General features: G+C 42.9%; 1 protein-coding gene across 1 annotated transcript; it reads left to right on the forward strand.

Annotated features, from left to right (window-relative positions):
• The first annotated feature begins 440 nt into the window (after positions 1-440).
• PRCC (proline rich mitotic checkpoint control factor) lies at positions 441-23,341 on the forward strand. The gene is made up of 7 exons (XM_077156514.1): positions 441-1,489; positions 10,242-10,289; positions 12,568-13,134; positions 15,080-15,175; positions 18,123-18,266; positions 20,372-20,437; positions 22,615-23,341. Exons 1-7 carry the CDS (start codon positions 1,016-1,018, stop codon positions 22,699-22,701), a joined length of 1,482 nt encoding a protein of 493 aa, XP_077012629.1. The 5' UTR covers positions 441-1,015; the 3' UTR covers positions 22,702-23,341.
• Positions 23,342-24,989: the final 1,648 nt, after the last annotated feature.

The following is a 24,989-nucleotide window of genomic DNA, read 5'->3' on the forward strand; positions in this document are numbered from 1 at the left end:
CCTGAACCCCAGCTGGCCCCTAGACCTTGCTGGGCTGAGGGAAAGCATTAACCCAAGTACCGGGCCCTGGATTCTAGGGGCCCCCCCAATGTTCGGTCTTGCTGACTGCTGCATTGGGAGGCCAGATCCCAGACCGGCACGGTTAGCTGGCAAGGCTAGGTCATGGCAAGAGAGTCACATGAATTCCAGCTCTCAGATGTTTATTAATTCTGCAGCCTAGCTTCCCCCTGGCTTGCAATACAATTTTGCCCAGATCTCTCGGGCCCTGGCTCTTTTTGGTGTCTTTTATTGTAACTCTGAGTCACAGCCGACAGGGAAGCTTCAGTTGATTTACAGATCACTTCCCCTTTAAGCTATTTTCCTCACCCCGCTACTTTCCCAGACGCCCCCTGGAATTCCCGACATCCCTTGCAGTTTGGAGCGCACCACATCTCCCAGGAGTCTTAGCGGCCTGGCTGCTCCTCTAGGGAACTTCAAATACCGAGATGCTCTCCTCCCCGGCTCCGGGACTACCACAGTGGCTGATGGGGCTTGTAGTCACCTAGGAATTTTCAGGCGACCAAAAAAATAAAAAAATTACTCATCCCAGGAGTCGCCGCGTTAAAGGCGGGATTCCCGCCTGTCTTTCTGTGCGCCCCTCAATCCTTTCTCGAACTCCATCTCCCGCCGGGCCTTGCGCTAGGCTCCCTGCCGTGAAGAATGAGGCTGTGGCCAAAGTGTTCTCTGGGAATTGTAGTTCCCATATCTGTGAGGCGAGGAGGAGGCGGAGTGACTCGGCGGCCATTAGCTGTGTGTAGTTGCCCGGGACTAGGAGCTTAAGTGAAGAGAGAAGCCTTTTTCGGTGGAACTCACCCGTAGCCATGAGTTCCTTGCGGGGCTAGCCCTATAATACGGAGTGGGCAGGCTCGTCGGCTTCGCGCCCCGCCGTGTGGCGGGGCCCACCAGGCCTCCGGGCATCCTCGGTCTCAAGTAGGCCTAGTCTGCCGGCAAGGGCGCCCCAAAGGCGGGAGGCGCCATGTCGCTGGTTGCTTACGCTAGCAGCGATGAAAGTGAGCCGGATGAGGCTGAGCCGGAGCTGGAGGAGGAGGAGGAGGCGGCGGTGACCGCCACATCTGGGCCCACCATAGGGGGCTTGTTCGCTTCTCTCCCCGCACCCAAAGGTTCGGCCTTGCTGGCCCCGTCCCCCCAGATCCTGGCCCCGGCCTTTCCCCCGCCGCTATTGCTGCCCCCACCCACCGGAGACCCGCGGCTCCAGCCTCCTCCCCCCTTGCCCTTCGGCCTGGGAGGTTTCCCTCCACCTCCAGGTGTGAGCCCGGCTGAGGCGGCGGGAGTTGGGGAGGGGCTGAGTTTGGGGCTGCCTTCGCCGCGAGGCCCTGGCCTCAGTCTGCCCCCGCCTATCGGCGGTGCCGGTCCCCCCCTGGGGCTTCCCAAGCCAAAGAAGAGGACAGAGCCCGTGAAGATAGCGGCGCCGGAGCTGCACAGGCGGGATGTGAGTATCCCGGGAGGGCACCCCCAGTTTGTCCGTCCGGTTTGGGCACGGGTTTAGCTGTACGAGGGACTTAGGGAGATTACGGGACTCACTTCTGTATATGCATCTATCGACTCAAGACCGCTGGAAACCTCTTAGTACGATTAATTGAGCTGAAATAACTTTGGGGAGTTAGGTTTTTCGTCCATTCGGGTTTCCCCAAGGTGTGCTGGGCCTTAGAAGGGCCAGATAACTTCACCCCCTGGCACTGACAGACTTGGGGACACTTGATGCTTGCTCCCCCTTTCTGTGTCTTCACCTCAGACCAGCCTTCTTCCCTTTTCCTTTAATGACGGCAGGATGAAATCTGCACCTGAAAAAGTAACAGGAGACAGGAGTCCTGAGCCCTTGCTGGACGTTCGGAACCAACTTTTTCCTTCCATAGCTTCTGAACGTCAATTCATTTTTAAAAATACTTGTTTAAGGAAAATGGAGATAAATAATGTAAATAATGGCATTTATTAGGCAGAAGCATGAGAATTTGGAGGAGAAGAATAGGAGTCCTAAATTATATTCTTGAGGGGGGGTTAGGAAAGAAATTGAATATTTGTTGAGTGCACATCATTTGGCAGGCCTTTTGGTTCAGTATTACAGCCCCCGAAGACAATACACTAATTTTAATTTTTAGGGAAGAGAAACAGGAATAGCAGCATGTAAGGCCTTAGCTGCAAAGGGTAGAGTGAAGATTAAGAGCCACTGAACTCCAGGCCTGTTCCTCAGTTTCACCATTTAGAAATCATCAAGCCTAGGTGAGTTAGAACACTTGGGTATTGTTTCTAAAAGACGCAGCCAAGCTTCTGTTGTATTCTGTGTTCTGAGGCAGAAAAATGCCACAAGTCCTCTTAGAGTGAGTACTGTGGAGATAGAAGGGACATTAAGTCTAGGGGCAAGCGGTGTTTTAGTTACCCGGAGTTCTCTCCGTTCTCCTCTGTGAAGTTAATTGGTCAATCCCGGCCTCACCTTTGGTAACCCCCGGAGAGAAGTTTATTCCTGTCTTTGCTTTTCTTCACATATCCAGTACTGCCCAGGTGCCATTTCCATTCTTTGTTTTTTATTTATTTAGTTTTATTATTTTTTTTTACATGGGCAGACACCGGGAATCGAACCCGGGTCCTCTGGCATGGCAGGCGAGCATTCTTGCCTGCTGAGCCACCGTGGCCCATCCGATTTCCATTCTTTGTACGTGCTGTTCTCCGCAGCTTCTTCCTTCTCATATCCTAATATTCTTTCCCTCGCTCATTCACATCTGATGTAAAAGCCCTGTTCCCAGTGAGGTCTTCCTGAACCTGCAGCCTCCTGTCATTTACTATTCCCCATTCCCCTTCTTTGTTTTATTTTTCTCCCACAGCACTTACCACCATTTAACGTACTATGTATTTTATTTGTCTCTTGCCTTTCAGTATTGTAGAAGCTCCATGAAGGCAGGGATTGTTGTTTATTTTATTCACTGCCCTATCCCTAGTGGTTAAAAGAGTGCCTGGCACATATTAAGTACTTCATAAATAATTTCTGACTGAATGAAATTGAGTGAATAAGGATTCTTCAGTGAGGTTTCAGGATCTTCCTCTCTCTGGTTCCAAACATTCTTCCATATAATTCTTCCTTTCTTTCTCACTTGAGTGTCATTTCTAAATCTAGGATCCAAAAAAACCCATTGCCCTCATGAAATTTACCTTGGCCTTAGCTTAAGCTGGGACAAAGAAAGGTTCTTGAATGAGACAAAGGAAATATGTTTATTTCCTTGGCATTCTTTTTTCTCCTAAACTTTATCTTAGCTTAATTGTGATGTGTAGATGATGAGTGAAAAAGATGGCACTATGAGCCGGCCTCCTTCTTTCCACAGGGACAGTAGAAAGACTCATTTCTATCTCTGTGAAGGTAAAATTAGAAAAAGTTACTAATAGAGGCTGAAGAATCTTCAATTTAGATGTTGCAGGAAACTCTAAGGATACCTAATTCTAACCCTGCTTTGTAAGTAGAGTTCATTAAATTCCTGAGGTAAATAGTGATATGGATAATTAAAATGAAGCAAAATTCTAGCCCTCAGTTTTTCATTTGTATTCTGTTCAAGTTATTTTGTTCTCTGAACACATTCCTTCACACATGAGAACATGTGTGAAGGAATGAATAGATTTTCTTAAATAATTTCCTTTTAGAGTTTGGTGCTGAAGTAGAAGGTGATTAGCTCTGAGCTGATTCATTCATTCAGCATTGAACATCTTTTCTGTCCCAGGAGCTAGGAGTATAGTAGTGCACCTGATAGGTGCTCTTCAAAAGGATTTTATGGTCTGTTGGTGGAGCTGGTCAAGGAAACAGATTTCCACTAAAATCAGAAAAGACCCATAATAGAGCTGGTGCCACGGGAGTATTCTGAGCAGGCAGTAGTTTAGTCCTGGAGGGAGGTGGTGGTATCCTCCAGGAGGGGGTTATGTCTCAGCAGAAATACGGCAGAATAGTAGGAAATAGCTAGAGAAAAAGAGGTAGGAAGCATATCAAGCAGAGGGAACAAAGTACAAAAGTCTAGAAGTGAGAGAGAGTGAAAATGCCTTTGGGGAACTTCAAGTGAGTAAGGCAGAATGGCTGGAGTACAGGGTGGGGAGTGATGAGCGATGGGGCTAGAGAGAGGCTGAGGTCAGGTGATAATGGGTCTTGGATGCCTTGCTAAGGCCTTTGTATTTAATTTTGGGATAGTGAAGAATCCTTAAAGGCTGAGGAAGAACTCTGATCACAGAATGGTAAGAATCAGAGGGAGCAAAACTGGCAGAGACTCAAAGTGAAAGAAGATAGCAGCTTAGATGAGGGAGTAACGGGATGGAAAGAACTGAAAATTCAAGGTATATTTTGGAAGTAGAAATGATAAGACTGGAAAATTGATTGGGTGTTGCGAGTGAAGGAGAATTCAAGGATAACCCCCTGCCTTTTGGCTCAGGCAGCTGGGAGGGTAGTGGTGTCATTTACTTAGGGAATACAGGGGACAGAACAGATTTAATTGGTTGCAAGTAAGAGAAGCCAACTCAAGCTCGCTTAGGTAATGTATCATAAATACACAAGATTCCCTCAAAAAGGGCCTGGAATCAGGAACTGGCAATTTGTTGGGGACCCACAGAGCTTGTCTTTGCACATTTTATTCATTCTTCCTTCTCTGCAGACCAGTTCCTTCTGCTTCTTAACCTGTTGTAGGTGGAAGATGTCCACCCCCAGCTTCTTTTTTTCTTTTTAATTAATTTATTTAAAAAAAATTAAGAACAAACCAAAACATTAACGTATCATTCCGTTCTACATATATAATCAGTAATTCTCAATATCATCACATAGTTGCATATTCATCATTTCTTAGAACATTTGCATCAATTCAGAAAAAGAAATAAAAAGACAACAGAAAAAGAAATAAAACGATAACAGAAAAAAATAGGACCCACAGCTTCTTGGCTTTTCTTTTCTTCCCAACCCATGTTCCAGGAGAGAATCAGATAGGTTGATTTGGGTCAGGTCATCCCATCAGCTGTGGTCAGGGGACCAGGTAGTACCAGACTCCTTTCCAGGTGCATGCGAAAACCAAATTCACTCAGCTTTTGATTTAGGTGAGAAGTTAGAAATGATCCATAAAGTCGTTATTCATTCCCTTCCTTTTCTTTTTTTTTTTCCCTTTCTTGCTGTGATGCAAGCTATCTCTGGGTCACAAACACTGGTTGATTTTACAGGCTCAGGAGATGCAGACTTCTGAAGTTAAGATTACAAAAAGTAAAATAAAATTAGAAGAGTAAGTCTGTTGGGCGAGTTTCTGTCATAAAATGTATATTCCAAAGTGAATAGAAAGTTTTGGGCTCTCTGGATCAGGATTACTACTACTTTTAGATTGTTTACCCAGATGGTGGAAAATTTGAAGCTGTGAGAGTGAGATTTCACTAATTTCTGTTAACTAAATAATTAAGAGTTGACTGCAATGGATTTAGCTAGGTTTTAGCTCTAGAAGGAAAGGGAAGTGGGGAGGCATTAACATTTGTGGGCTATCTGATTAGTGTCTGATACTGGATTAGACACTTGGTTGCCTTGAAACCTAAAATCTCCAGTTTACAGAATGAGGAAACATGAGATTAGAGGAAAGAGGTGTTTTTTCTAAAATCACACAGCCTGGGAGTAACAGAGGTCACATTTGAACCCAGATAGGTTTTTTTTCTATCTAATATAGTACCTACTGAAAAATAGAGGGAAGAGGCTGTGGGCAACCAGAAGTGAGGAAGTGATACAGTAAGAAGTGTAAAAATGGGAGAGAAAAATGATGTCCTAACTGAAGGACAGATGTAAGCAGAAGATATTTGAGAGTAAAGAATAAAAAGTGTTGATGAAACTAGTTAATTGGAATAATAGCAGAGAGGAGTGTAATGATGAGCACTCAGAGCCCTGGGGGGTATGTTTTTCGGTCCTTATTTCCTCCTTGGCTCCTGGCCCTGGCAACTAGTGATTGCTTTTTGGAGAAGGAGTCTCTCAGAACCAGAGCCTGGAAAGATAAGAGAGAGGCTGCCATGGGGAATGAGGCTCTGATAGATCAGCAGATCCCACCGGACCTCACTTAATGGAAAATGTCTGTTTCCGTTCTTCCTCAGCAGTCTCAGGGTGTGTGTGTCTTGTCACTCTTGGCAGCTGTGGTAGAGAGGACAGTGATGGCCATTGAGGCTCAGGCTGTTGTGAGGCCAAGAAGAAATACAGTTCTTCTTAAAAGATGGAACCGGTTTGTGCCTCTAAAATCTATGTGTCTGATCTTGCCAGAGCACTCTTTCCCACCCCTGTGTGCTCCAGTGTTTCCAGCATCACCCACCCTTCTCTCTGCTCTAATGAATTGACTCTAAAACCTCCATTTAATATGCTCCTGTGCCTTTCACCATTGAGGAAGTTCTCCTGGTGTCTAAATTAAATCCTGTGTGTTTTTGCTAAGCCTGTTGCCTCTGGTCTGGTTGATGATAGAAGCCGAATTGATTTTTCTTTTCCGAGATGGCTGTACTCTCCCTGCAAATAGAGGATGATTGGAGGATGTAACACACATCTTTTAGCATTTCGATTACTCATCTCTCTGCTTTCTGGTACTTTAAACTGCAGTTTATTTTGTTTTTTTTGAAGTGTTTGGGTAATACCTTGTTGAGCTTTCTTTCTATTTCCTGTTACTTTTCAGTCAGTCCCCTGCGTGCCTAGAAGTGCTTTGAGTGGCATCTGAACTCTTTCTGTAGTGAACCAGTGAGTTCCAAGTTTCTAATCTTTCTAGGACAGATTTTGCTAAAGTTAGTGCAAGGAGTAAGAGGTAGGTCCTAATTTTATTTCCTCCCCCTCCCAACCATCCTTTACTTCCTCTGTGGCCTTGGATACATTATTGAATGTCTCTGAGCTTTGTATGTCAGCTTTTAAGAGGTAAAGATTATTTCTGTGTCTCTCTAAAAGATGAGTGAATAGCCATGACTTAATCAAGGGTTTAGGGGCTCAGCACATTTTTGAGGTTCTTATTTTAGAGTTCTATTTCAGGGAGGCTATCATATCTGGTACACTGTCATGAGATGATTTATAATGGGGTTCAGTAGAAAATTAGTATCAGGTGTTCAGCGAGATGAGTGTGAGTAGCCATAGGATCCTCTAAATCCAGGAATAATAGGATATACCTAAAATCTTTGTACAAGTTTTTCAGTGTTTTTAAATTTTAAACTTATGCTGTCAATATAATGGAAACAATCTGTGACATTTAAAGAGAAATTGAAATTTCTTCCCACAGCTGATCTGAATATTAGCCATAGGACATTTGCCTACACTTTCAGAGTAGCCACTTTTTGTTTATCACAGGATCTTAAAAATGATATGTTTGGGGCAGGCAACGGTGGCTCGGTAGTAGAGTTCTCGTCTGCCATGCCAGAGACCCGGGTTCGTTTTGCCTGCCCATGCAAAATAAATAAATAAATAAAATAATGTGTTGTATAATTTTATAAATATAACTGTCTTAAATTTGGATAAAATGTGTTTGTTTTCAGACTGTTTCCATTGGATCTATTGCCTAAGATGTTAAAGTTTAACTGTGCCTGGGGACTTCATGAAAACCTTGGTTCTATGTGGCTGCTGGAAAGGAGATAGCTTTTCATGGTCAAAAGACAAGGGATGTGGTCAGTAGCCCCTGAGAAGCAGTGGGAGCTTGGAACAGAGAGAAAAGGTAGAAAATGCTTAGGTGTTTAGAATATGAGGCTTTATTTTTCTGTTTGAGTTTGATCTTAGCAAGTCAGAGAAACGTGCTTAAAATTTCAGTTTATATAGATTTTCATGCATAGTAATTCATGCAGTCTTCATGATATTGTTGTGACATTTGCAAGTATAAGTATGATTTTCAGCAGAGGCTTGGGAGGTTAAATGGCTTGTTGGGGTTCCCTCAGCCAGTAAGTGACAGAGCTGAGACTCAACCCTGTATTTCTGATATTGTGTCTCATGCTCACTCAGCTGCATCATGTGGGAGCTAGGGTGATATCCTCATTGTGGGCCTCATGCCTAGTCAAAACACAGACAGCTCAACAGGGTATCTCTGCAAAAGCATGGGAGCCAGAACAGTTTCTGGTTCCCCTGTTTACTAGCCATGTGACTGTTGTTGAACCTCTTTAACCCTTATTGCCTTGCCTATAAAATTAGATAATAATTGTCTATGTTGAAATGTTAGTGTAAAGATTAAATGAAAAACTGTGAGTAAATTACCCAACACGAAGTAGGTAGTCAGTAAATGGTTGTCCCTTTCCTGTCCTTTACCTAAACCCACATGTTTAGTTACCAGGCCAGATTTTCCTGATTAAAAAAAATTGTTTTTTTTTCGAATTTGGCAGTAGTTATTAAACATCCTTGTGTACTGATTACTATAAGTGACTATTGAACTATAAGATATGGCTTTTACAACTTCCCTGGTTAAAAAAAAAGATAGGGCTTTTATTGTCAGACTAAAGACAGGACTGTATGTGCACAGGAAAATAGAATGTTTGTGGAGCCAGTATAGGTAATTAATATGATGTAATCCAAAACAAGTGAGAGATGTAGGGACACAGACTGAAGAAGAGCAAGAGAGATTCATTAAAAAGACTTCTCAGGAGTTTTGAGTCAGGAAGCACAGAATGCAGATTGACAGGAGAGTGAGAGGTGGTAATGATAAAGGAAGATGCAGGCAGAGGGAGTGCCAACTGAAGGGACATACGTAAAAGAAAGCACAAAATGCATCAACAGTAGAGAGATTTGAGTCACACTTGGTGCTCCTGTCTTACACTGCCTTATAGTATACTTCCCATTTGGGTACTTGCCATTTTTCCTTACTGGACTGTAAGTTCCTTAAGGGCAAGGACCTCTTTCATGTCATGACACGCACTGAAAATATTTAAAGCACATTGTGGTAAATAGATGATCCAGATAGCAGCTCTGGAGACCAGTAGCCAAGGACTCTAGCTGCCCCAAGCCTTCTCTGGTGCCCTGCAGGCTGGGTGGATCATATCATTATACCTGTCACCTATCCATGGGACACTGGTTGGGAAACTCTGTCTGTGGTACTTAGCATAGTGTCTTAGTAGGTTTTCAGTAATTATAACTGAAAGATCTTTGTAGCAGATGAGTCAAAAAAGGAATTTGTGAGGTGTTAAGAGTCATTGAAAAAGATTGACAGAGGATTTGAGTTCTTGTAGAATCTTGGAGATGAACAGTATCTTAGATTCCTACCTTATCACTTTATTTAATTTATTTTTTTAGCATGGGCATGCCCCAGGAATTGAACCCAGGTCTCTGGCATGGCATGCAAGAATTCTGCCACTGAGCCACCATTGCTCCACCCCATACCTTACCACTGTTATTTACTGAAGTACAGATCGAGGCTCTGAGAAGAAACAAAGCTTTAAGGTTCTTGGTTTGGGGAGTAATTTTTTTTTAGTATAATATTAAATCTTGCTGTTTATATGCCTTACACCTTCCCTAAAGCTGAAGATTCTGAGAATTGGTATTGAACTAAACATTTAGATATTTTTGAGTGAGAGCCAGAAACAGTCCAGTAGTCTATATGTGTCAGAGAGATAGCACAGGTGACCTCCTGTCCTGCCCCAAATCCTCATAGTCATCATTTGCCTGCCTTCATCCTTGACATGAGCAACTCTGTCTGGCAGACAATAGATCATACTTGGAGAGGGAATGGATTTCTCCAGTGGCTTTGACCTTTAATGCCTCCATAGAAGAGTAGTTAACACACCACTTAATCCCACTGGAGTTGCCCAGTCCTGTGGTTATGTAGTCTATATAAGTGGTTTAGAAGTGAAGCTAAGATTGGGTGATATTGTGGGCTAAATCCCATTCATCTTTTAGTGGTCAGATAATATAGAAAGAAGAATGTGTATAGTTTTTTCTTTTCACCGAGGAATACATGGGAGGAAATAGTCTTAATTTTATAGAATAGACATTGATGCCAAAAAAGCCTGTGCAACTTAGGGAATGGGCTAGGAGATTGAGTGATCAGGGGAGGTTGAGGCATATCCCATCTCTCATGCTGTCGGAAAGCAGCTCGGAAGCTCCACTGTTTGCCTGGGCCTAGGGTGGATGTACCTCTGTACAGAGGTAAGGCACAGCCAGGTAGTTGGCTGTTGCTCAACCCTTTATATGTGCTTCATTTAATGTGAGCGTTTCCTCCACTGTCCTAAACAGTGAAGTCTTATTCCATTTCTTTTTCTCTTAGTCAGATTCTGAGGAAGATGAACCCACAAAGAAGAAAACTGTTCTTCAGGTAAGCTTTGTGACATAAAGCTTTGTGACATTTCTTCTCTTCCCATATTGCTTCCTGAAACGTGGGACTTAAAATGCCCAACCATTTCCATATCGGGCTTATATCAAAATCTTGTATTTCAGGACTGCCTATTTAGGTTTTGTTTTGTTTTCCTTTATAACTTCTGACCTCGTGCTTTTCTTTGCTGTCCTTGCTGTTTTTGGTTTTGGCATGATGTTTCCTCTCCTAGAGAATTAGATGGTAGGGAGATGAACTGTAACTCAATTCAGTTCATTGTATCTCAGGATTCCTAAGGATTATTTAAGAAATGTAGAATAAATAGACTGGTCAAATAATGTTAGAGATCATCTATATTTTAAAACTATCCATCTTTTCCTTGTCTCATTTAACATGGGAATTAAAGACTTAAATACCATTTACTGTGTATCAGGCACTGTTCTAAGTGCTTTACCAGCATTTAACTCATTTAATCTTCATAACAGGGTCTAAGTCACAGTGTAATGATCATACCCATTTTACCTATGAGAAAACTGAGGAACAGGGAAGCTAAGGAACTTGCTCAGGGTCAGACCACTGTTGTGGGCAGAGCTGGGATTCAGACCCAGGCAGACTATAGAGTTCAAACTCTTAACTGCCATGCATGGCTGCTTCTCCACCATCAAAACCAGAAGTCCTCAACAGGAGTGTTAATAGATGACCTCTCAGATGTTTGCTTCTGTTTCTCCTCATCTCAATGCCATTATTCTGGCTCCCAGGAGTTACCACACTCAATGATTTGTATACTCTCTGACCTCATGTTGATCCTGTGTCTCAGGGAAAAGCAAAAGTAAAAGTGAGCCTGCAGCTATAAGGTTGTTGTCTCGTGATTCAGGTAAATGACATCCCTTCTCCTGACTTTATTACTGCCACAATCTGAAATGCTTTTATTAATTTTATTAAGGGCTTTTATACATATCCCCTTGGGACATAGTTCTCACTGAAGTGGAGCCTGTGTCCCCAAGAATATCTCAAAAGTACAGAGTTATGTGGAAGTTAGAAAGATAGCTGTTAAGAATGAAGTTGTGTCCATGTGAGTCATGGAAGAAGCTGCCATGCAGAGCCTGAAGGAGGCCAGTGTTTCTCCCGTTAGCAGAATGGCTTCTTGAAGGAGGTGGGCTGACAGCTAAACTGATGGAAGGATACTGGCTCATAAGGCAGCTCAGGAGTAAAGAGGGTCTTCCAAATGGGAGGGAGAAATGAGTGGTTAAGGCAAAACTCTGAGCTTTTAAGATAGAGTACCAAGCACTGCAAACAGATCTAACCATGTTTCTGCTGTCATCTGAGCAGTAGAACACTTCAGAGGTAACTTGAGAATGTGCTCCATTTGACATCTTATTTTTCCTTTAGGCTGGAGGCCTCTGAAATCTTTTAGGCAGGAATAACCAAAATCTGTGAGCATAGATGACAGGGAGAGGAGCTCATTCTGTGAATGAACACTTCTCCTTCTGCCTGGCTCTCTTGACTCAAAAGTCTTATTTCACTCTTTCTGGGCATTTCTTGGTTGAGAGGGCTTTAGTACACTGATCTAGGACAATGACCACTATTCCTCCCTCTTTTTTCAAATTAGCACCTCTGTCAACCCTGTAGTTAGGCAGAGCTGGCCTTTTAGCATCCAGAGAGCAGAATCTAAGAGATTCTGGTTGGGCTGGTCCAATTGGCTTACAAGTTGATAAGTTGAATGTATGACTTTGGCATGAAAAAGCTGAATATATATTTGTAGGACTTTACTGGAAGAGGTGTAGGAGGCTTTTAGCATAATCTACAGATGTCTTTTTTTTTGGACAGAGCCTTGGTTTTGGCCCTGGGTAGCAATCCAAAGGAAGAAGAAAGTTTTCATGTTAAGAGGGGAGATAGTGTATCTTTCAGGACATGAAGAGGGTCTGAGGATAGCTAGAGAGAGTCCTGGACTTTTTGGAAGACTGATGTGAGATTAAGAGCATCATAATTGCCATAAACACAGGGAAGACTGTGGCAGAGAGTGGTGGAGCTGGGTTGGGGTTATGCTGAGGAGAACAGGAATGATCTCTCATGGTTGGAGAAGTAGCCAGCACAAGGCCCTGAAAGTGGGGAGATAAGCTGCTCAGATTGGATGACCTGAGTAGAGGGAGGTGAGAAGGGCTGGTAATGTTTGAGGCTTGAGTACATATCAGTATTTTTTGTTCTAGATGTCGATGGTACATAATATAAAATCTCACTTGTCATATTTCTTCCCTCCTGCCTCCACACGCACGCTTACCAGGGATCCGGTGAGGGGACTGGTTTGTCTGCCTTGCTTCCCCAACCTAAAAACCTGACTGTGAAAGAGACTAACAGGTTGCTCCTGCCCCATACCTTCTCCCGGAAACCCTCTGATGGCTCCTCAGAAACTAAGCCCTCCAGACTGGCCCCTAAGACCAAGCCCTCCTCTCTTGCCCCTGTTGTTGGCACCACAACCACCACACCGTCACCCTCTGCCATCAAGGCTGCTGCCAAGAGTGCTGCCCTGCAGGTGACAAAGCAGATTACACAGGAGGAGGACGACAGTGATGAGGAAGTAGCCCCTGAGAACTTCTTCTCCCTCCCTGACAAGGCTGAGCCACCTGGAGTTGAGCCATACCCTTATCCCATCCCCACCATCCCTGAAGAGCTGCCTCCAGGCACGGAGCCAGAGCCAGCCTTCCAGGACGATGCAGCCAATGCCCCCCTTGAATTCAAGATGGCAGCAGGCTCAAGTGGGGCCCCTTGGATGCCTAAGCCTGGGGACGACTACAGCTACAATCAGTTTTCCACATATGGCGATGCCAATGCCGCTGGTGCTTATTATCAGGTGGGTAGGACGCATGGAGGGCAGGCCAGGAAACATTTGAGCTTGGGGGTCAGGAAAAGCTTTGAGCCAGTGACACAGCGTCTGTGGTGTTTCTTTGGTTGAATTAATGTATTTTCTAGCATCTTGATTTTCCTGTACTGATCAGGTCTCAAAACATACAGTTGGGGTCTTAGAGAAACAAGGTAGCCTCAAATGTGGATAATAAAGATAAGGTGATGGGCTTCTAGATAGCAGTTAGTCTTTTAGTTTCTGGAGATGGGGAGAGTTGACATAACAGAAAAGAAGGAGGAGGTGAGGCTGAGGAAGAAAGGAGGTATCTGAGAGTTGAATGCAAAAGGTTAATAAGAAGATTGGTGAGAGATCTCAGCTAAATCATGAGAAGTTGAAAGGGTGAGGCAAGTCCTTTGACCATCTCACTGAACGTTTGTGTGGTGCCTAGAACATAACAAATGCTTGGTAAATGGTTATATGGAAGAAAGACTGATTTATTCTGTGTGGCCTCAGAGTGTGAGAGTATAGGATGCCAGGTTGCAAATTGGTTTAAAAGAAGTTTCTGGCAGTGGGAGCTTCCCCTGATAGAGAGGACTCCCAAGAGTCAGGGCACTCAGTACCACTGGTGGCGGTAGAGAGGCAGCTGGCTGACCCACGGTTGAGCAGTTGCAGAAAATTTTATTGACAGCCTGGGATGAATTGAAGACTTAAGTCTCCTTCAACTCAACTCCTGTGATTGTATTATGGGTCAGTGTTAATCTTAATTCTAAGCATTGTGGTAGTGGGGAAGGTTCTGGGGGGACCTTGTTCTGACCAAAGATTTGAAAACAATTGTATATCCTTAAGTCTTTCCTGTTAAACCTTGTTCTGTCTTGTAGACTGCTTAGGGACAGAATCTCCCTTCAGGGTTGTTGTTAGAAGGGAATAAGGTAGATAATGGATAATAAGGGTATTTTGACCTCTAGCAAAATAAAATGCTATTTAGAGCTAAGAAAACACTGATTTGCATCCAGCAAATAAATTACAAATTGAAATTCTGTATGCAGTTATAAACACCATTGAACCACTTTAACTGCACTGGGGACTCTGTAGTTCTGATTACTTTTATAGACAATTTGTGCTCTAATTTCTCTGGATTTTTGTATGTTAATTTTATTTAATGAATATTAAGCATTATTTTTCAGTCTAGCTCACCATAAAATGAATGTCCTTAGAGGGGCCTTTCTTGGGCTTGGGGCAAAGATGGAAAAAGTAGTCAGGAAGCAGAATAGGCAAAGAGGAGACAGTCTCTTGGCCCTGGGACTGCCTAGCTGGCCATAGTAGGGGCCTTGCCCTCGTCTTCACCTACTCATTTTTAGGGTCAGCAGTATTTGGCTGCTCACTGTTAAGGGAAGTCATCAGATTCCAGAATGGAAAATCTGGTAACACATACCTGGTTTGTTCCCAGGATTGTAAATTCCATACCACCCTTATAATGGCTTATTTTATATCAGAATCCACCCCCCTTTACCTCTTCTTGACAGTCTCCCTTTGTTCAAAGTCTTAAATAGGATGAGGAGTAAGAATGACTTACCCCCACACTTCAGTTGCTCATTTTATAGCTTATTGGCATCTTAGTAGCAGGAGGGCAGGGCAGAGGGTATGGTAGAATTGGGAAGTGGGAATTGCTTTTGGGAAACAGCCAAGGGAGCAGGGTATAGATTGAAGCAGGAATTAGCACCTTTGCCTAAAAAATATCTGTATGTCTGGATAGTGCCCATCAGGAAAGATGTAGGGACTGTCCTTGAGTTATAGGGTGGGGCTTTAGGATCTTTGCCTTCAAATGGCCTATTTGGAAGCAACAGTGTGGACATCTCCACTGCCTCCTTGATAAGGGTTTTCTCTGGCACTAGATCTCGTTGTCCCTCTCCACCGTGCCCTCAGTATGGTGTGCGCTCTTTTTTCTTGGCTGCAGGATTATTACAGTAGTGGCTACTATCCAGCACAGGACACGGCTTTGGTCCCCCCCCAGGAAATTGCCCCAGACGCCTCCTTCATCGATGACGAAGCAGTAAGTTAACAAAGCAGTGGTGGCTGTCTTTGACAACAGGTTTCAAATCTGAAGCTAACAGAGAAAAATTTTTTAAACTCTATCAGTTAGGATTAGGTTTGGCAACATATAACCGAGAAACTCCAAATAGTAGTGGCTTATTTAAGGAAAGTTTATTTTTTCTTCATAAAAGAAGGCTAGATGTAGGCAGCCCAGGGATAGTGTGGCAGCTCCATAAAGTTGTCAGGAATCCAGCCCCTTTCTGATCACTGCTTGGCCGTCCCTAGGTTGTGGCCTTTGTTTTCATGGTCTGTGTTGGCTGCTAAAGCTGGATGGAGAAAAAGAAAAGGGAGGGAGGGACACTTCCCCTCCCATTTTAGACTTCCCAACAGTTCCAAAGAATACTTCCACTTCTATTTTATTAACTAAAATCTGGAGCAGAAGTGTAAAAAGAACCATTTTTAGAGGAGAAATCCTGGTTTGTTTGTTTTTTACCCTGAATTCTTAATTTGAAAATTGTATGCATCCCCTTTTTTTTTTGAACAAAAATGTATTATTTTTTATAAATTTAAAGTAATATACTTTAAATTTTTATTTTGAAATATTTTCAAACTTACAGGACAGCTGAAAAAATATTCAAAATTCATACAAAGAACTCCAGCATACCCTCTACCCAGATATGCAGATCCACCAACTTTTAGCATTTTGCCACATTTGTCCTATCTATCTATCTGTCTCTCTCTCTGACTTTCTAACTATCCACGTATAAATTCGTACCTTCATCTGTCTGTCTAGTAGTACACCTTTTTTTGTTAGATAAACCTTTTACTTTATTTTTAAATCAGTTGACTGCTGTTTAAACCTAAATGTAACTGTCATTTCTACAACCAATCATATTAAAAGAGTTTTTCAATCATTATAACAAGTATGGCCTGGTCTTGGAACCTTTAGAGCTTTGTTAATTCTAACCAGCAAGTTTTTTAAATTGATATATATTATATTTTCACATACCATATAATCATCCAATGTGTACAATCAGTGGTTCACAAAATTGTCATATAGCTGTGCATTTAAATCACAAACAACTTTTTTGTATGTTTGAAAAATAATATATATATACAAAAAAGCACATCACAGCATTTAGTTGTAGAAAAGATTTCAGAGTTTGGTATGGGTTACAATTCCACTATTTTAGGTTTTTACTTCTATCTGCTCTGAAATACTAGAGACTAAAAGAAATATCTATTTAATGATTCAGCAATCATATTCTTTTGTTAAATCCTATCTTCTCTGTATAACTCCGCCATCCCCTTTGATCTTTCTGTCCCTCTCTTTAGGGATGTTTGGATTATGGCCATTCTAACTTTTTTTTTTTTTTTAACTTTTTTTATTAATTAAAAAAAATTAACAAACAAAACATTTAGAAACCATTCCATTCTACATATATAATCAGTAATTCTTAATATTATCACATAGTTGCGTGTTCATCATTTCTTAGTACATTTGCATCGATTTAGAAAAAGAAATAAAAAGACAACAGAAAAAGAAATAAAATGATAATAGAGGGAAAAAAAAACTATACGTACCATACCCCTTACCCCTCGCTTTCATTTACCCACTATTTCAAACTGAATTTATTTTAACATTTGTTCCCCCTATTATTTATTTTTATTCCATATGTTCTACTCTTCTGTTGATATAGTAGCTAAAAGGAGCATCAGACATAAGGTTTTCACCTTCACAGAGTCTCATTGTGAAAGCTATATCATTGTTCAGTCATCATCAAGAAACATGGCTACTGGAACACAGCACTACATTTTCAGGCAATTCCCTCCAGCCTCTCCACTACATCTTGAACAACAAGGTGATATCTACTTAATGCGTAAGAATAACCTCCAGGATAACCTCTCGACTCTGTTTGGAATCTCTCAGCCATTGACACTTTGTCTCATTTTACTCTTCCCCCTTTTGGTTGAGAAGTTTCTCTCAGTCTCTTAATGTTAATTCTCAGCTCATTCTAGGGTTTTTCTCAGTCCTTTGATGCTGAGTCTCAGCTTATTCCCACTTAACTTTTTCATGTTTAAAGAGGCTGTCGATAATATGGGATAGGAGGATAGAACTAGTTGATTTTCTGGAGTGGCTGGCCCCCTCTGCATTTCAGAACTGATCCAGGGACCCATCTGGAGGTTGTAGGTTTCTGGAAAGTTACCCTAGTGCATGAAACCTTTGTAGAATCTTATATGAAGCCCCACATGTTCTTTAGTATTGGCAGGAATGGCTTTGGTTGGGATTTGGCAGGTTATGGTAGGTAGCAGTGTCTAACTGAATCTTGCTCAGGAGTGACCTCTCGAGTAGCCTGTTAACTGTATTTGAACTCTTTCAGGCACTTGTACCTTATTTGTTACACTTCTTTTCCCCCTTTTGGTTAGGATGGCATTGTTGATCCCATGGTGTCAGGGCCAGGCTCATCCCTGGGAGTCCTCTCCCATGCTGCCAGGAAGACTTTCACTCCTAGATGTCATGACCCACATAGCAGGGAAGGCAGTGATTTCACTTGCAGAGTTGGGCTTAGAGTCATAGAGTCCACATCTGGGCAACAATGAGGTCCTCCTAAAGTAATTCTTAGTGTATACAGTCCTTTTAAGCAAATACAAATACAATTTTTACATAATTTGAATATGAATTTATACCAGTCGTGTTCTGCACTTATGTTTGGGAATATCACTCATTGTTCCTTGTCCTGAGTCCAGGAAGTCTGAGAAGAGGTGGCATTTCATCTAGCATCAAGGGAACCAGGGTGTTTGGTAGATAGTAGGGTGAAGGGACATATTACACAGAGGGGAAGTGGGTGCAGTGGGATTGTTTAGTCACAGAATCATTCCATAAACTCTGGATCCTCAGGAATGTCTCTTGATTCTCCCACCCAAATTTTCTACCCCTTACCTTTTTTTTTCCTTTTCTTTTCCAGTTTAAGCGACTACAGGGCAAGAGGAACAGAGGGAGGGAGGAAATCAACTTTGTAGAGATCAAAGGTGATGACCAGCTCAGTGGGGCCCAGCAGTGGATGACCAAGTCTTTGACAGAAGAGAAGACCATGAAGCCATTCAGCAAAGTAAGTGGGAAAGGTCTAATGGGTGGCCAACTGGGGAGTCCCCAAAGTAAATTTTTGTCCTACTCCCCATCCTGACTTCACACCCCATTGCTTTTGTCACAGCACCTGTAGCAAACACAGGTAGCAAACATCTGTTGCTTGTGGTACTGGAATAGTCAGCAAGCATCACAGAGAGCTCCTGCTTTCCAGAATTTTATGACCCCTTTGCTCTCCAACTGGCTGCTGCATTCTGTTTGCTGAGATCGAATGGTTAGAGCAGTTTCCCAGCATGCAGTTAGGAAGACCTCTGATATGTTGTGGCTCCTTCCCTGGCTGCACAGAAACTAGTCAGGTTTGTGTGTTGTGTGCTCTCCCCTCTCCCTTCAAGCATACTTCCCTGTCTCCATCGTGTTAAGCTGGGACCTGGCTCAGCACGTCTTTGAGGTATTGGCACAACAAAACCTCAGAAGTCCTGGGATCCGTAGGTCCTGAGTGCAATCCCTGCTCTCTTCCTTTCTTTCCATCATTTGCTGTGGCCAGCTGTGTTCTTTTCAAGTGCTTTTATTCCTCATATTTATCACACCACACTTTTACCTCCTCTGCTAGTTTTCTTCAGTAAGTATGATAAACATTTCTTCAACTAGTAGCTGAGTCTGTGGACACTTGTGAGTCTGCCATTGAGGAAAGGGGAGGAATATGGGGGAGCTCTGGATTTGAGCCCAGCATCAGCAAGTCAAGGTTGAGGATTTGATTCTTTTATCCTTCCCCCATTTGCTTTGCTTTGTTCTGTGGCCACAGATGGCTATCCTAGCCCCAGCCGTCTGTTTTAACTGCATTCTGGCGGTCATACAGGACAGAGCAAAGGATTGTGGTTAGATCAGCATAGATCCATCACTGTTTACTGGAAAAACACTTAGGAGAACAGACCCTACCAACTGTGGGTTGAGAAGCATGTTCACATAGTAATAGCTATTGTTGTTAGTGTTCACTGTGGGCCAGGAACGGGGCTGGATTTTTGTATATGTCATCTTTAACTGTCACATTAATTGGCATCAAATACCAGTAAGGAGGTGGAATTTACTGTTTTCCCACTTCCAAGTTATCTTACCACCATTTCATTGTATTGAGCTAGATTTAAAAAAAGAAGAAAAATGATAGAGTTCCTGTCCTCAAGTTTACAGCATGCTTGGGAAAAAAAGAGATTTAAGGACACTGATTGTAAATGATTATAGTGCAAATTGATTACATAAGTGCTGAGGAGACTCTAGAGAGAAGAAGTGTTGGGAGTTGGGTGGGGCTGATTAGGAAGCTTCTCGTCTGAGACAACACTAGCAGAGGACAGAAAAACCGCAGAATAAAAGCCCAGCCCAATATAGATGTTTTATTTATTTTTCTTTCAGATCCAATACAGACTTTTAACAGTAAATCATTTGCATCCAAGTTGGGTTAGGGGTTCTTGCAGTTTGGGTGGAGGCTGGAAAGTTGAAGGGAGGTGGGGTGATCATGAAAATTCAATTTCCACTTGTATGGTCCTTACTAGAATTGGAGGAGGTGGGGGTTTGGCCAAAGGTGATAGATGGGGAGAGCTTTGGTTAACAGTAGGTGGGAGACAAGCTAGACATCTGGCCCGAATGGGGAGACAGCAGGGGACAGCTAGATGGGGAGCCTTTAAAAGGGCAGAGAGGTTGTGAGAGGGTCTGGAGGGAGGGAGGAGGATTGCCTCGGTCCTGGCACTTAAGCTCTTTTAGGCTGATTATAGGCAATAAAACTATCAAGTGTCCACTGTGGGCAGAGCCCCATGCTTTGCAGTGGGGGTGGAGGTGTTACCAAAGAAATAGAAGACGGTCTTGACTTCAAAGTATTTAAAGGCTAATGGAGGTATTATTAGGCTATCTCAGGCAAGAATTCTGAGCTTTTTTTTTTTTTGGTATAATGCCTTTAATAAAAATAACTTTTGTAAGAATATAGGCATAAAAATAACTTCAAGTTGATTTTTCTCCCCCAGGACTTGGGTTTGCTTGTTGGTCTCTCAGTTCCCAATCTTGCATATCCCTGCCTCTATTGGGCACATGGGAAACTTCTGCTTTTCTTCTGAAGATTGATTACTATGTTTTCTTCCTTTGCAGAAGAAAGGTGAGCAGCCAACAGGCCAGCAGCGGCGGAAACACCAGATCACTTATCTAATTCACCAGGTGAGAGGACTGAGGGCCCCGGTTTACCTGGTAGGATCCCTGTAAACTTGAGTGTATATGAAGGCTGAGATCTGGGCTAGAAGCCCTGGTGCCAGGGACCGGCTCAGGGCAGGCATCCTCCACTCTGTCCACTCTGTTCTCCATTTGACCGCTAGGTGGGGATGTGTCCTACAGAATTTTTTTGCACTGTGTGGTTCTCAAAGTGGATGAGACTCATGCACAGGTGCTTAGAATAAACTCTAAGTGAATAAACTTAGTGAAAATTCTTGTTTCCAAAACATAATTTAAGAGGTAAGCGAAATGGTGTAGCATAGGATTCTTTTAAAAGCACATTTATCTAGTAATTTAAAAAATTAAAGAAAAGTTGGTTCACCAACTTTAAGCTAAATATCCACATGATAAAGAAGTTGGTTATATTCTCCACATCTGTGGCAGAAAACATCAACACAGATAACTCAAAATTACAGATAATCCAAACATGTTTTTTGGAATTAGACTATGCCTTGGTATTTATTTGATATGACTCGGCAGCTTTCAAATACTTGAACAAACCTTTTTTTTTTTTTTTTAATATTTGTATTGACACATCTTCACACACATACATTCCATACATGGTGTACAATCAGTGGCTCACAGTATCATCACATAGTTGTGTATTCATCACCATGATCAATTCACTCCAGAAAAGGAAGGAAAGAGGAAAAAACGCATACATACCATACTTCTCACCCCTCCCTCTCATTGACCACTAGATTTCCCATCTACCCAATATATTTTACCCCTTATCCCCTCTATTATTTATTTATTTTTTTATCCATATTTTTTTTACACATATGTCCATACCCTGGATAAAAGGAACATCAGACAAAAATTTTCACACACAGTCACATTGTAAAAGTTATCTTTGTACAGTTGTCTTCAAGAATCAAGGAACACAACAGTTTCAGGTACTTTCCTCCAGCCACTCCAATACGCCATAAACTGAAAAGGAATATCAATATAATGCATAAGAATAACCTCCAGAAAAACCTCTTGACTCTGTTTGAAGTCTTTCAGCCACTGAGACCTTATTTTGGCTTATTTCTCTCTTCCCCCTTTTGGTTAAGAAGGCTTTCTCAATTCCTTGATGCCGGGTTCTGTCCCACATTGCCAGGGAGATTTACACCCCTGGGCATCATGTCCCATGTAGTGGAAGGGCAGTGAATTCACTTGCCGGGTTAGGGCACATCTGGGTAACAAAAGAATTCTCTGGGGGTCTTGAACAAACCTTTCTGAGGCCTGTTATACTAAATGCTGTGCAAGATACAGATATGAATAAGATGTGGCCCTTTCTCTGGGGGTTGTACATTCTGGTCAATGATTTTAAAGGTGAATTTTGCTTCGCTTCCATCATCCTTGTCATATTTTCACCTTCCCTTTCAGGAATTCCTTTGTACCCTTAACCTGTCTTGTAGTTTGTAGAGAAAAAAATGTAAGAATAAAGTCTTTTTTTGTAAGCTGAAAGTCTTAATTAATACCTCCATTTTTCTAGGAGTCAGATAACTTTTTTTGTGAGCGTGGGAAATCCTTATTTAGGGTGGTACTTGCACATGCCTAGAATGCAGTATAGAGCCAAGAGTTGTCAGGGTCGGAAGAGGGAAATCGTGATTCTCCTAGTACCTCATAGTCAGACTTTACAGCTTCAAGCATTGTTTTAAAGTAGTGTGAATTTCTAGGGTACCATGGACATTGTATTATATTCGGCACAGCAGCAAACCAGACTAAGCCGTAACCAGACCAAGTTATCACTGGTTTGTGTCCTATTTTTAATGTGTTCATTCCTTTGAGGCTGTTCTGGTCCACTGTGCTGGTTGGGTATCTGAGGCAGCTGATCTCCGACTTTTGTCACTTTCCAAATTGTAATTCTCATTTGTCATTTTCCTTCTTGAGGATTTTGGTTTTAATTGTAGCAGAGGAAGGGTCAGGACCCTTGTCTTTTTTGTGCTTAAGCCTTGTAAGCTCCCCAAAGAGATGTTTTTTTGCTCTCTTGGGGTCTTCATCTTCTACTTAGGTAAGATGGGATTAGGATTTCCCTTAGGTAAGAAGGGAAAATTGGGACACTCCCAGAGGCAAGAATAAAATGTGTCTCAGAACGCTGTTTGACACCCCGCCCCTCCCCTCCTTATTTCTTGGCACAGGCTAAAGAACGGGAGCTAGAACTGAAGAACACCTGGTCAGAGAACAAGCTGAGCCGCCGTCAGACCCAAGCCAAATATGGATTCTAGGGCTCTGGAACTGATTGCTCCCAGGATCTCCTGCCAGCCCGGCTGGCTTGGCCCCCAGCTTCACCTCTGGGACCCCAGCTGCTCTAAGCCCAGGATCTCTTTCCCTGAGGACCCAGCCCTCGCCTCTGCGAGAATGAACATATTTGATAGATTTTTTCTTAACAAAAGTTAGAAAACTCAGCTCCTTTCTGTGTTGGAGCTAGCAAAGACTCATGAATAATGCCTCGGAAGGGGCTCTGCATTCTTGGATGGGAGTTTTGCTCCCTGTTGGGTGTGATGATATGTTGAATCCCTCACCACCACCTTTTTTTTTTTTTTTAACCAGGGAAGTCTGTTGAAATAAAACATACAGTCTGACAGACACTGCCTGCTCTGACCCCTTTCCTACCTTTTAGTGTGATCTCATTTCTCCATTCTGGATTAGTTTCATTTATTTCCTTTCCCTGAATCTCAGTTTTTACCTTGTATAAAGCACCCTCCAAACCCTCTTTCTTGAGCTGTCTTGATGATAGCTTTGCTTTTTTCCTTTCCACCCACCATCTAAATGGGTTAGTGGCTGTTTAATACTTTGGAAATTATGCACAGTTGTCTATGCGGTGAAGTGATTTTAAAAGAGAAGTATTGCTGATCTCAGATAACTTTGAAAGCTAGGGGAAATCAAGAAGTTACTTTCTGTGCATGAAAGAGTTGTAAAACTTAATAAGATTAAGTTCAGGAGGTGGTAAAGTGGTGAAGTTCTGTTCTTAAAGATGATTCAAATTTATTCTTCAAGTCATTGACCTGGACTGATTTGGAAGCTTTCCACAGAGCTTAGGGGCTTGACAAATCTCATTGGAGACCTCTGGATTCCTAACTTTTTTGGAGGGAGGGTTTGGTGGGTGGGTGGGGAAGGGAAATGGCAGTGTCTGTGGATTTACTTAGCTGTTGGGCACGGTGATACTAGAAGCAACGAGATAGATGGCATGGGTCTTCCCACTCAGGGCAAGATTCTAGTAGGGATGCAGTTAAAGTGTAGTGGGCATACATTGTGTGCTGATCCTACTGCAGACACACTACTGCAATATGTTGCCAAGGGTATCAGAACTCCAGGTGGGCTTAACTGCAGTAGCTTCCTGAAGGAAGAGAGCACTGAAGAAACAAGGGAATATGCTTCTGCAAGAAAAGAGATGTTGAACCTGGGCAGAGGAGTATTAACTGGACAGAGATGCTTGTAGGCAGTTGTTGCAGGTTTCTGAATAGGGAAACATGGAGGAATTAGTGCTAGGACAATTCTGGCAAATAGAGAGGCAAGGTTGAGGCCAGAGGAGCAGTTTGAAGAGGTACAGTGGGGCTTTGGGATGGGAAGGAGGAGGCAGAAGTGAAGATCTCACTATACTTCTGGCTTTGTGTGCTGGGGTAAGTTGGAGTCTGTTTCTCATTAAGCACAGAGGAAGGTTTCATCATTTACAGGAAAACCACCCGCTTATCTGAAATCTGACCTACTTCGGGTTGGAGCCAGACAGGGCTCCTGAATCCCACAGGGACACTCGGGCTGTAGTTGTCCAAATCAGTGCCTCCAGCCAGCCTTCAGCAAGGAGCATCACTGCCTATCACCATTGCCGCTGTACACAGAGGCCCTGGGGCCCAGGGCTAAGATCTGCTTCCTAGGGTGTTTTGGATGGTGAAGTAGGCTCACCAGGGCCAAAAAGTCAGATTTTTCCCAGTGAATCAAATGCTTTGTTTCCTGTGTCCACTGTGCTACAGATGGAGCCTTTACCTCCTGAGCTGCCACACCCCTGGGATTCAACTTTTCTTAGACTTTCTCATTTTAGGGACTGCATCATGACGTGGCTAGAGGTACTCTGGGCTGGAAGGCCGGAGATGGTGGGGTAGGCTAAGTCCCAGTTCTGGGGCTGAACAGTTAGACGGGGTATCACCAAGGTACCCCTCCTACCTCCTTTGTTGGTGTTATGCAAGTAGTCTTAGGCCACTTTTTCTTTAAAAAGCCGGATTATAATCCTATCAAGACATTTTACTCGCTAATTGGAATTTCCTGGTCACCAAGAGAAAAGTCAGAAAGTAGACAGATTGCACTTAGGAGGGCTTCCAGGAGGGAGTAGCCTCAATTTCTGATAAATAAGAAAGAGAAGACAGTGATAGGGATGAGGGAGGGATAAGAGGGACTAAGGAATTCTACCTGGCCAAAATTGGCATGGCAGCAACAGCCAGGTGGCAGGGAGGGAGGTGTAAAGGTGCTGATCAGAAGTTCAGATATTCAGGGATCCAGATATCCCTGGAAGGTGTTGGAG

Source organism: Tamandua tetradactyla, chromosome 4, assembly GCF_023851605.1.
Source record: "Tamandua tetradactyla isolate mTamTet1 chromosome 4, mTamTet1.pri, whole genome shotgun sequence".
NCBI lineage: Eukaryota > Metazoa > Chordata > Mammalia > Pilosa > Myrmecophagidae > Tamandua > Tamandua tetradactyla.

Coding starts and splice junctions, on each gene's coding strand:
- PRCC (XM_077156514.1), top strand. CDS start 1,016: ATGTCGCTGGTTGCTTACGCTAGCAGCGATGAAAGTGAGCCGGATGAG. Junction 1,490..10,241: donor CGGAGCTGCACAGGCGGGAT/GTGAGTATCCCG, acceptor TTTTTCTCTTAG/TCAGATTCTGAGGAAGATGA. Junction 20,438..22,614: donor TCACTTATCTAATTCACCAG/GTGAGAGGACTG, acceptor TTCTTGGCACAG/GCTAAAGAACGGGAGCTAGA.